Source organism: Drosophila obscura, unplaced genomic scaffold (assembly GCF_018151105.1).
Source record: "Drosophila obscura isolate BZ-5 IFL unplaced genomic scaffold, ASM1815110v1 contig_18, whole genome shotgun sequence".
In the NCBI taxonomy this organism is placed as follows: Eukaryota; Metazoa; Arthropoda; class Insecta; order Diptera; family Drosophilidae; genus Drosophila; species Drosophila obscura.
Window position 1 is genome coordinate 437895 of NW_024542767.1, and position 13068 is coordinate 450962.

At 36.5% G+C, this 13068-nt stretch overlaps 1 protein-coding gene across 1 annotated transcript; it reads left to right on the top strand.

The window, feature by feature from the left end:
- Positions 1-10599: 10599 nt before the first annotated feature.
- LOC121404001 lies at positions 10600-11883 on the top strand. Its single transcript, XM_041592511.1, has 2 exons — positions 10600-10665; positions 10749-11883. Exon 2 carries the CDS (start codon positions 10961-10963, stop codon positions 11624-11626), a length of 666 nt encoding a protein of 221 aa, XP_041448445.1. The 5' UTR covers positions 10600-10665; positions 10749-10960; the 3' UTR covers positions 11627-11883.
- The last annotated feature ends 1185 nt before the right edge of the window (positions 11884-13068 follow it).

A 13068-nucleotide genomic window follows, 5' to 3' on the forward strand; every position in this document is an offset into this window, starting at 1 on the left:
CTGGTGGGTTGGGTGTGCGTTTCTCTCTTCCCAGTTTTCTGTTTGTGTGTGCTTCCTGTCTATGTATGTGTGCTAATTTCTGTTAACGAGGCTAATAGTTCAGGGTAGGGCGTTGATTGGGGCAGCTGGCACATGACAAAACGAAGTGGGGAAACGAAACCGTTGTATACTAATGTGTATGTATGTGTAAACTATGCATGGCAGGCGGTGCTGTAGAGCCTAGCCATGTGAGATTGTCCACCCAAAGCCCACTTATCCTCTTTTACCTCTTACCCTCTCTGGGAGGGGATATGGGAGCATCCCTCAACCAATGCAATGCAATCAAAGTAGACAAAATATTTGCTGAAATTTTAAGCATTGAAAGGTTGAAAGGTTCGACACGTTTGCCTAAAACACATACTGAGGCGAACAAGATGGAAAGAGTGCAAGGAGGGCGAGTGCCAATGAGAGAAAAAGAGCCCAACAAAGGGGCGAAGCTTAGAAGCCATGAAGAAGATGAAGATGAATGGACGTTAAGCGCGGCGTTGAGGAATTAGGAACCGAGGATAAAGAGCCAAGGCGGACGACAAAAGATGATGACAATGATGATGAATAGAAGACGGCTAAGATGGCAATGGCAATGGCTCTGAGTATGCTGATGATGACACCGCGACGGAAAGAAGAGACGGAAACGGAGACGGAGACAGAGACAGAGAGCAACTGTCGGATATGCAAATGAGCCAATAAAAGTAATTTCAAATGAAATTAAATAAAATTTAACAGGCAAATATTGTAGTCCTATGGTGACAAAATATTCACTGATGCGCGGATGCTGATTCGGATTCGGATTCTGATTCTGATTCTATATTTGTGTTTATTAATTTCTTGTGATTTCATTTCGTTCGAAAATTGTCAAATGAAATTAACCTTAAATTTTGAATGATGACAGGAACTGTGGGGGGGGGCAGCCTGTTGTGGATGCTAATGTTTGTGCCGCTTCATGGACACACTTTGCCATATTGCCACGCCTCCTTGTCTCTCTCTCTCTCTCTCTCTCTCTCTCGCTCTCTCTGTCACTCCTGCTTTCGCTGGATCATTCCCTCATGGCGTTCGTAAATGCCTTAACCAAAGCAAGATGAAAAGACATCTACATTTGTTGAGTTCAATATTAAAACTGGATCTTTATTAAAATTGTATGAGATTAGGTAGCTCTACTGTGAAGCAAAACTAGGCTAAGGTCTAGTGCCAACGCAGTGGTATGTGTTTGTGTGTGAGCACACTGGAGCTCTGGTAACAAAATAAGATAACACATGTGTGTACAATTGGTGTGACATCGGCGACCAACGCATCGCAGACATCTGTCAGCGTGGGACCTTTTTAAGAGATTTCTCGGCTGTGCACTTAAGAACTAGACAATTTATGAGTTTGTGTCTAAATATCAATTTACATTGGTGTACAAGTGCGGTCGTTAAATTGGTTATTATTACCCTTCATGTTTTAGAGCATTCTAAACATTCCGCAAAAGTCCAAGAAAGGTGCTGAGATGTATTACTTTACAATTTTAATTTTCTTAATGTCTATTTTTGTATTCACATATACATACATACATACATAGGTGTAATACCTTAAAATATGCTTTTTTTATTGTTTGTTTTAACTAACCATGCTTTCCGGTATGGCAATGCCTTGCAATTGCCGCCTTACATTTATTTTTCTTACAAAATATACAAATAAAATTACAGTTATTATTATTACTAAAATTAAAGATGTGTGCCCGGAAAGATGGTGAAATTTTAGTTCTTTTAATTCTAGCTTGTGCGTTTTCAAATAATTTAATTCATTTTTGCATGCGGTTTATTTCGTCTGTATGATTAATAATTGGTGAGTCTAATTGGTTCCAAACAATCTTGGGTATTTCGCTGATTTCTCCTATATGACAAAGACAATGTTCCCTGATCTTCTGTTTCTATACTGTGATGAGGAATCAGAATCTTATCATTAACTCGAGCAGTACAATCCGACCTAATTGTTAAAATCCCTGTCCGGCAATTCTACTATCTCTAAGCTTGTGGTGCCGCATTGTATCCTAGCCCTTGCATTATTCTCAACCTTAAAAAACCAACTACTTTTTCTTTCCAACTCTATCTAATACGACTTGCTCTCCACTATTGACTTATACTTATATGCAATTTGATGCTCTATTTGGTTTGAGAGGCTTCAAGTCACAACTGCCATCGCTGGCACTACTCCAAGGCCAACTTCCTTCACAAACTCTTTTATTAGATTGCCACCTTTGGCACTTATTGAGGGTAGATTCTTTCATAAGGTGATATGCATCTATCTCGAAGTTATAAACTAAATACTGTACATCGACGTGCACCATAATCATGCGTTCTTCAATTCTGATTGGTATTGGAACAACTTTAAATAACGCTGACGCATGTCGACCAAACAAAGGTATCTTCGCGTATATTATAAGTCTTTTGTCAAAAAATAAGCTAGGGGCTGTTAGCAGAGAATAAACTTCTTTTAGCTCTGTGCCAGTTCTTTTCCCTGGCAAAACGTAATTGTCTGATAAATTATCTTTTTTTTTTTAAATCTCACCCTTTAATTGACTGGGCTTTAAAATGTTAGTATTATGTCGACCATGATTAATATCTATTAATAAGCTTATGATTCCAGATTGTATTTTCTCGCATTCATCTATTATGTTACTTAATTGTTTGGTTATCATGAAGAATTTGATAGATTCTCTGTACACATAATATGATTCTTGTAGTGTAGCAGTCATATTCTCAATTCGCGTATTCATTCCCTTAAAATTCCTATTTACCTCATCAGTGGTTGTTTTTAAAATGTTTGTTGTAGAATCGATTAAAGAAGTTTGTTTCTTACTTAGCTCATTCAGATTGTGCTGATTGCTTAATAAGTTTTTCATATTATCCTCCATTTGAACCCTATCGTCTTCATCCATTATCCCAAATAAAATATGATATCGGGATCCCATAAATCCAAATGGAGCTCGCTTATTTCGTGCCCTACTTTGAGCCATGAACAGTTTGTTATTTTTTTCCAAGTCTAACATTTTCTTTTCTGTATTTTCCAAAACTAAAAGGCATTGGTCTTCGAAAGTATGAAGCCTTTCGCAAATCAATTTCATTTTCGGAACCAAATCTTTACCCTTTTTTAGCATCTCAAAATAGGTGTCCATATTATAGAAAATTATTAGATTCCAAGAGGAGGCTACTATTTTAACATCCCCCATTGGATCTAAATATATTGCCGAAGTCTTATTTACTTTTTCTATTGCATATTTTGGTTTATCAACCTTGGGTGATGCGTTAGAAAATTGACAACTTAATATAAATAACAACATGGCCATTATAAACCCGAGTTTTGACATTCTCGATGAATTTCTAGTCTGCCTTTTTTGCTGGATCTCTTCAGTGTCAGCCTCAACCTTGGCGACAGACTTAATTCCGTCTGAGGGACAAATTTTACTGGTGGTACTAGTGATAAATCCATCTTGCAATTTTACCTCTACCACTCTGACCTTTTCATCTTTGCCTTTATGGATTTTTTCCACCTTTCCTATTGGCCATCTGGCTGGATGACAATTTTCATCTTTTAAGAGGACAATTTGTCCTTCTTCTATATTAGGACTTTCCCTCTTCCATTTGTGCCTCTGCTGAAGAATATGCAAATACTCTCTTTCCACTTCACCCAGAAATCTCTTTTTATCTTTTGGATTAGTTTCCACCTATCTAGATTTCCAATTTTTTCATCTGTCATTGGCTCCACTAAATCTAATGGTGGTCTTACAATCAAAAAATGACCTGGGGTAAGAACCTCTTGTTGATCAACTCCATTTTCTGCAGAATATAAAGGCTGTTGTCCCCGATAACCCTTTTAAGATGATACTTCATGGATTTTACTCCAGCCTCCCAGATACCTCCGAAGTGAGGTCCTGCCGGGGGGATAAATGCCAATCAATTCTATCTTTTTCAAGTCGCGCAGCAATCATAGTATTTTCATGGATTGCTGTAACCACATCTTGATCTAACTTTCTTGAAGCTCCTACGAAATTTGTTCCGTTGTCGGAATAGATGTTGGCACATTTACCTCGTCTAGCGATAAATCTTCTAAGTGCTGCTAAAAATGCATCAGAAGTTAAATCACTGACCATTTCTAAATGTATGGCTTTGGTAGCCATACAAACAAATACAGCAATATATCCTTTATATGTCTTTTGCCCACGAGTTTTGGAACATTTGACGTAATAAGGACCTGCATAATCTATTCCAGTATTTAAGAACGGGTATGTCATTGTAACTCTGTATTGAGGCAAATTTCGTATTATTTGTTGAGCAGTCTTTTGTCTGTATCTTGCGCACTTTACGCATTCTCTTAAATATTTCTTTAACGAATTTCTGAGCCCGAAAATCCAATACTTTCTTTGGATATAATTACGCATTAAGTTTATGCCTCCATGTAAAGATTCTTTATGGGCATTTTTAATTATTAACCCTGATACGTGACATTTGTCTAAAATTATTGGATGTTTAACATCAAATTCGGCGGCGGAGTTTTGCAATCTTCCACCCACTCGAAGTATTCCATCCGTGTCTAGAAACGGATTTAAAGACAAAATTCTGTTATTTGTCTTTATTTCTTTGTTATTTTTTAGCACTGTATTTCTAAACGGAACTGGTGTTCTTGCTGTTTCTTTATAACAACCTTTTCAGCTAGTTTTAACTCGCTTACTGAGAGAAAAAGATTGATATGATTTATTCTTGGTTTTTATATGAATAAATCTAATTGTGTAAGCCACTATGCGTATTAGTTTTTTAATGCAGGAATACCTTTCTAGTAAATTGTAAATATGATCGTCTATTTCGTTATTTATTAATGTGTTTATCATCACAGCTTCCTCTATAGTTTGCTGTTGAGGCCACTGCTCCTTTGATTCAGCTAGCCATTTAGGACCTTTCCACCAAAGATCACAGTTAGTCAATTGGTTAGAACTAATTCCCCTAGATGCTAAGTCAGCTGGATTATCTTCGGACCTTACATGATTCCATTCAGTATTCGTCAATCTCCGAATGTCATCTGTTCTTCGTCTGATAAATTTGATCTTACTTTGGCCACTCTTAATCCATCCACTCCAAGCATAGATTTCTACCATATTGTCAAATGATTCTTTTACTCTTTGAATTAATATACTAAGTAAATGAGCTGCACACAGCTCAAGTTTAGGGATGGTTTTTCTATTTTTAATTGGATTGACTCTACTTTTACTAGCTACTATAGTTACAGCATTTCCTATTTTAGCATACACTACTGCAGCATATGCTTTTTCCGAAGTGTCAGCAAACCCATGAAGTTGAATTATTGACATTTTTTGGACTTTATCCACCTTGGGATTCGAATATTTTCTAAATTTATTAAATTCTCTTTGTAAGTTTCCCAGTCTTACCTATCTTCTTTCGATAATTCCTGATCCCATTCACTTTTATTTATCCAAAGTTTTTGAATGAAAAGTTTTCCTATAATAGTCACGGGAGCCAGCCATCCTAAGGGATCATAGATTTTTGATAGTGTCGATAACACAACCCTTTTATTTGTTATTTTGGATGACCCGCAGCTTACATTGAACTTAAATAAATCTTTTTGGGGTTCCCATTTGGAGTCTTAATCTACCTTTCATTCATTCATACTAAGAACTTTATTGTCACCAGTGTCTTCCACCGTTTCTATTATTTCCGAATTGTTGGAAATCCATTTTCTTAAATTAAATCCAACTTTTAGTAGTTCGTTTGAAATTAATTTAATTAAATTTTTTACGTCTTTTATAGAATACGCGCCAGTCATTAGGTCATCCATGTAGAAATCATTCCTAATTATTTCACTAATTTTTTTGTTCTGGCATTTGTCCGCTATATCCACTAGAACCCTGGTGGCCAAATATGGAGCAGATGCAGTACCATAAGTGACGGTTGTCAATTTATAATTTTTAATTTTTTCCACCGGAGAATTTCTCCATAAAATGTATTGATATTTTTGATCTTTTTCAATTATTTTTATCTGACGGTACATTTTTTCGATGTCCGCAGATACAACATATTCCCATTTTCTCCACTTAATAATGATATCAAAAATATCTTTTTGAACTCGTGGACCAATCCACATTATATCATTTAAGTTTTTATTATTAGGAGTTTTGGCTGAAGCGTCCAAAACTACTCTTAGCTTGGTCGTTAGGCTTGAATCCCTAATAGCTGCCTGATGTGGTAAAAAATATTTACCTTCATTATTTACTTCGACAATATGTCTAAATCATATATTCATTCATGAATTTAGTACAGTCCACCTTAAGTTTTTGATTCCGTTCTAACTTTTTCTCAAAATTCATAAAACGAGCTATTGTTGTTTTCTTTGAATCTCCTAAGGTGACATCTTCTTTAAATGGAATTGACACAATGTATCGCCCATCTGAATCTTTCTTTGTTGTTCTTATGAAGTTGTTTTCACATAATTCAGATTCGATATCATTTTTGTCTTCTTCTTCCATTTCCCAATATCGATCCATATCTTTTAATTCGATAGTGGTTGCAACAATTGCCTCTTTTCCTTTCGATTTTTTACACCCAGAGACAATCCACTCGAAATCCGTTTTTTGACCCAAGAGCCCATTGATTTTAACAATTCCATTCTGTAGAATATGAGCGTATAAATCTGCCCAATTATAAGGTCAACACGGCCAGGTTTATTAAAATCGGGGTCAGCTAAATTATACTTTTCCCATTTCGATTTGTCAACATTCACGGTGTTGACTGGAAGAGCCTTCATTAATTTTGGCAGTATTATGGCTTCAACCTTTAACATTTTTTGTAAATCTTCACTTTTAATTTGAAGATTTACTTTGTGCTTCGATATGCACTTCCCCGTGGACGATACGCCACTGATCTCTGTTTGAGATCGAATTTTTTTTAATTTCAGAATCTGCGCAGATACTTTTGAAATAATTGTACTTTGTGACCCACTGTCAATCAAAGCCCTCAATGTTTCAAATTCTCCATTAGAAGATTTGATTTCAACACGCGCTGTAGCTAACAACGCTTGTTCGATGTCATGCAAGTGTTAACTTTTTCACTTTTTTGATTGTTTACATAATTAATATGTAGCATGCTATGGTGATTTCTTTTGCACAACGAACATGATGTTTCGCTAGTGCATTTTTTACTATGTGTGTGTTTTAGGCATTTAAAACACAGAAACGCTTTTTTAACTTTATCCATTCTTTCAGATGGATTTAAAGCATTAAATTGTGACATTGAAATATTGTGTGTCCCATACCTTTGCAAATGGGACAACTATTAGCAGACAACTCTTTTATGTTGTTGCTAAATATTTTTTTAGCAGGTTTTTCCTCCTGAATCGAGCCTATCGAATTTAATCGTTGCTCGCAAAAATCCATGACGTCGGATAATTTTTGAATTTCCTTGTATTTCTTAACATGGCTCTCATATAATTAGAGCCTCTTTATTTAATTTTCTGATAATTATATGTGCAAAGATTACATCAACCTCATCAGATAATTGTGCCTTTAATTTTATCATGTGAATTGACTCATTTATAGTGTCAATAAACATTCTTAACTGCCTAACTGAGTCCAAACTTAAATTTTGTAGCTCAAGAAGGCGGTTCAATTGATCGGAAAATATTTTCCTTTTATCTTCATACCGCTTGGTTAACAATTCCCAAGCGTTCACATAATTTTTCCCTGAACCTAATAATAAGTGAGAAACTACATTTCTCGCTTCTCCCTTAAGTGAAATTTTAAGGTAATTAAATTTTAAGGTAGGACTTAGATCCTCTCTTAAATGAATAGGTTCGGTAAATAACTCATAAAACAGGTCCCACCCTTTGGAGTCCCCAAAGAATGTGGGTACCTTAATTTTTGGAAGTGTTGGCAAATCATCAATTTTTTTATTTGTAACTTCTCCCATTTTTGGCACATTATCCTTAAGTTTTTTCTTCATGATTTTAGTTACAGTTAACACGTCAAATTCTAATTCATTTAAAACATCATACATATCATACATATCAATAGATTCAATCATTTCGTCTTCTTTTATACCAACTACCTTTCTCCAATAAAACATTAACTTTTCTATCCTGAATTCCAAATTTTCCTTTTTTCCGTCATCTATAGCATTAAAAGTTTCATCTAAATACCTTTTTAACTGCTCTATTGATTTTGAAAGTTTGCTAACAGTTTTCGTACCATCCATATCGGAACCAGAAATCTTTTGCTTCTGCTCAGAACATGACGCTTTCTGTTCTTGTTCCATATCGACACTTTCACTCATCTGATTCTGACTATCAACTGTACTTTGTATTCTTCCTATTATACCCATCATAGCTGCATAGTGGTTTTTCTTAAAATAGTCGTGATCGACTACACCAATTTTTAAGAGCATATCGTTGTTATTCATACATTCTGCTGTCAACAATTTAACTTCTTTAACCTGCTCACTACTTAAAGTTTCAGATTCTTCTAATACCCTTATCATGGAAGTTATTTCTACCTGCCTTTTTATTAAGGCTATTGTCTCTTTGGACATCATGATGTTTTTTTTTTTAATGTTAAGTATAAATATGTGAAAAATTTAAATGTTAACTAAAATTTATTTTACACTATATATGTATATATATTTTTTTTAATCTTAAATGAAACTTAGCTGAAGAATCTGAGGTTGTAGTCGGAAGTCGATGCTGACTGCAGTTTGTAATGAGGGGCTGCAGTTTGTAGTTGTTGCTGTAGTTTCTGTGGCTGCAGATTGAAGTCGTCGCTGTGGGGCTGCAGATCTTAGTTTTTTTTTTTCGGTGTTGCAGATGGTGTAGCTGCGGCTGCGATTTATTGTTACACTGTTTTCTTTTTTTAACTTTGTTACTTTGGTGTTGGTTGATTTCTTTTCTGTCACTGATGATTTTATTTTTGTAGACGAATTTTACACAAAAACATAAAAGAATTTTGTATATCTTTTTGCTTTTTTTTTATATACTCTGTACCTTACCAACAAGAGGGGATACTTACCAACAGTGTGTGAGCACACTGGAGCTCTGGTAACAAAATAAGATAACACATGTGTGTACAATTGGTGTGACATCGGCGACCAACGCATCGCAGACATCTGTCAGCGTGGGACCTTTTTAAGAGATTTCTCGGCTGTGCACTTAAGAACTAGACAATTTATGAGTTTGTGTCTAAATATCAATTTACATTGGTGTACAAGTGCGGTCGTTAAATTGGTTGTTATTACCCTTCATGCTTTAGAGCATTCTAAACATTCCGCAAAAGTCCAAGAAAGGTGCTGAGATGTATTACTTTACAATTTTAATTTTCTTAATGTCTATTTTTGTATTCACATATACATACATACATACATAGGTGTAATACCTTAAAATATGCTTTTTTTATTGTTTGTTTTAACTAACCATGCTTTCCGGTATGACAATGCCTTGCAATTGCCGCCTTACATTTATTTTTCTTACAAAATATACAAATAAAATTACAGTTATTATTATTACTAAAATTAAAGATGTGTGCCCGGAAAGATGGTGAAATTTTAGTTCTTTTAATTCTAGCTTGTGCGTTTTCAAATAATTTAATTCATTTTGTATGCGGTTTATTTCGTCTGTATGATTAATAATTGGTGAGTCTAATTGGTTCCAAACAATCTTGGGTATTTCGCTGATTTCTCCTATATATGACAAAGACAATGTTCCCTGATCTTCTGTTTCTATACTGTGATGAGGAATCAGAATCTTATCATTAACTCGAGCAGTACAATCCGACCTAATTGTTAAAATCCCCTGTTCCGGCAATTCTACTATCTCTAAGCTTGTGGTGCCGCATTGTATCCTAGCCCTTGCATTATTCTCAACCTTAAAAAACCAACTACTTTTTCTTTCCAACTCTATCTAATACGACTTGCTCTCCACTATTGACTTATACTTATATGCAATTTGATGCTCTATTTGGTTTGAGAGGCTTCAAGTCACAACTGCCATCGCTGGCACTACTCCAAGGCCAACTTCCTTCACAAACTCTTTTATTAGATTGCCACCTTTGGCACTTATTGAGGGTAGATTCTTTCATAAGGTGATATGCATCTATCTCGAAGTTATAAACTAAATACTGTACATCGACGTGCACCATAATCATGCGTTCTTCAATTCTGATTGGTATTGGAACAACTTTAAATAACGCTGACGCATGTCGACCAAACAAAGGTATCTTCGCGTATATTATAAGTCTTTTGTCAAAAAATAAGCTAGGGGCTGTTAGCAGAGAATAAACTTCTTTTAGCTCTGTGCCAGTTCTTTTCCCTGGCAAAACATAATTTTCTGATAAATTATCTTTTTTTTTTTAAATCTCACCCTTTAATTGACTGGGCTTTAAAATGTTAGTATTAAGTCGACCATGATTAATATCTATTAATAAGCTTATGATTCCAGATTGTATTTTCTCGCATTCATCTATTATGTTACTTAATTGTTTGGTTATCATGAAGAATTTGATAGATTCTCTGTACACATAATATGATTCTTGTGTTGAAAATTACCATTACTATCAATGCACGCATGTATTGACACACATATGTATATTTACATGTATGGGTGAGAGACGTGTCGAAGCAACGTCTTCTCATCTTCTCTTTATTTTTTGTTTTCTTCTTTGGTTTCCATCTGCCTGCGAGCAGAACTTCTCAGTCAGTCACAAATAAACATTGCAAATGAACGAACGCAACGGCTACGTTTTTTCGGTTAAAATATAATTTCCACGGCATTGGTCAAACTCTGTTTAACAGGTTATGGGCCCAGGATTGGATATTTAGATCGGAAAATTAAAGAGATTGTTGTAGTTAGGAACTAAAAACATCGGTGTGACTCAGAAAGAAAACGATAATCAGCTATGAGCGGAATTTATCAAATAGACAAATTGGAGGAGGGAAACTATGACTCATGGTCCATTCAAATGCGGTCTGTGTTGGTGCACTCGGAGTTGTGGAGTGTGGCATCTGGTGAAGCATCTGGTGATGTCACAGCATCGGATGTCCCTGAAGGTGCAAGGGCCAAGGATGAGAAGGCACTGGCAATGATCACGCTATGTGTGAAAACTTCACAATTGGGATACATCAAGAAGAACTGCAAAAAGTCGGCTGAGGCATGGAAAAAATTAAAAGATGTCCATCAACCAAGTGGACCAGTACGAAAGGTTCAACTGTACAAGAAATTGCTAAGCAAGCGCATGGACCAGAGGCAAAGCATTTCAAGCTACATAAACGAATTTATTGATATTCTCGATGGCCTTAGTTCGGTAAGAATCGACCTTAATGATGAACTTCGCACAATTGTTTTGTTGTCGAGCCTTCCAGAACATTATGAAAATTTTGTAGTCGCCATAGAGACGCGCGACAGTCGACGTTCTATGTATAAAACTGAAAGAAGAAGGCGAGAGAAAGGGAAATTCAGAAGAACAAAAGGAATGCGCAAAAGCATTTGCTGCGACGCAGAAGCCGGTCGTTCAGAGAGCGCAAAAGAAGAGAAACAAAACAATTATATGTTTCAAGTGTGGTGAGCACGGGCATATGAAGGCTCAGTGTAAGAAAGAGAGCTCAAACGAAGGAAAATCAGCAAGAGGAGAGAACAAGCAGTGCAGCCTATTAAATGCGATGGACGCAGATAATTTGAAAAATAGTATGTGGTGTTTGGATAGTGGTGCGACAAGCCATATGTGTTGTGATAAGCAGTTATTCACAAAGTTAGAAAAACACACAGAACTGATTGGCCTGGCTGACTCAGGTTTTCTAAAAGCTGAAGGGAAAGGAGAGGTTCAGCTGAAGACAGATATATGTACGCTGTCGTTAAAAGATGTTCTCTATGTTCCCAAAATGAATAGAAATTTTTTCTCCGTGAGCAGCGCAGTAAACCATAAATGTTTTGTCACTTTTGGGCAAGAATATGCGAAAGTAGTCCAGGACGGTGATTGTATTATAAAGGCAAACAAGGTTGGAAACTTATATATGCTTCAAGGAACACAAAACAGCTGTTTTGCTGCGATTAAGGCTGATGGTGCTTTGTGGCATGAAAGGTATGGCCATTTGAATATCAGCAGTATGAAAGAGTTACAAACCAAAGGAATGGTGATTGAAAGTATGGTTTTCCCAGCAAGTATGAGTTGTAAAACTTGCATGCTCAGCAAGATTCATGCGCAGCCATTTCCTGTTGCATCCACCAACAGAGCGCAAGACATTTTGAAATTAATTCATGCAGATGTGTGCGGACCATTTGGCACACAATCACTTGCTGGATCGAAGTACTTTCTAAGCTTCATCGATGATAAATCAAGACGTATATTTGTGTACTTTCTACGGCGGAAGGATGAAGTCTTCAATAAGTTTGTCGAGTTTAACACACTGGTTGAACGGCAAACGGGAAAAAACCTTTAATGTATCCGGAGCGACAATGGCGGTGAATTTGTCAACAAATCGTTTGATGAATTTTTGAAGAACCATGGGATCGAGAGGCAGCTGACAGTTGCTTACACTCCACAACAAAACGGCGTTGCTGAGAGAGCAAACCGCACCCTGGTAGAGATGTCAAGGTGTATGCTGGTCCAGTCAGGATTAGGCGAATCCTTGTGGGCTGAGGCAGTCAACGCAGCTGTGTATGTACGGAATCGATCACCAACAAGTGCGCTGACCAGTATGACGCCTATGGAAGCGTGGACTGGTAAGAAACCTTTTGTTGGTCATCTAAAAGTTTTTGGCTCCATTGCAGTTGCCTTGGACAAGGGTCCAAGGAAGATAAGCTTCAACCAAAAGGCAAAGAATATCGCATGATTGGGTATTCGGTAGCGGCTAAAGGCTATCGACTGTATGATCCGGTGTCCCATCAGGTGATTGAGAGGCGAGATGTCCTCTTTAACGATCTTCAAGGCGACAGGGATGCAGTCGCAATCGAGTTTCCTATGAAGGAAGTTGCCGTGAAGTCGGAAGGTACTGAAGGAAACGCTGATGA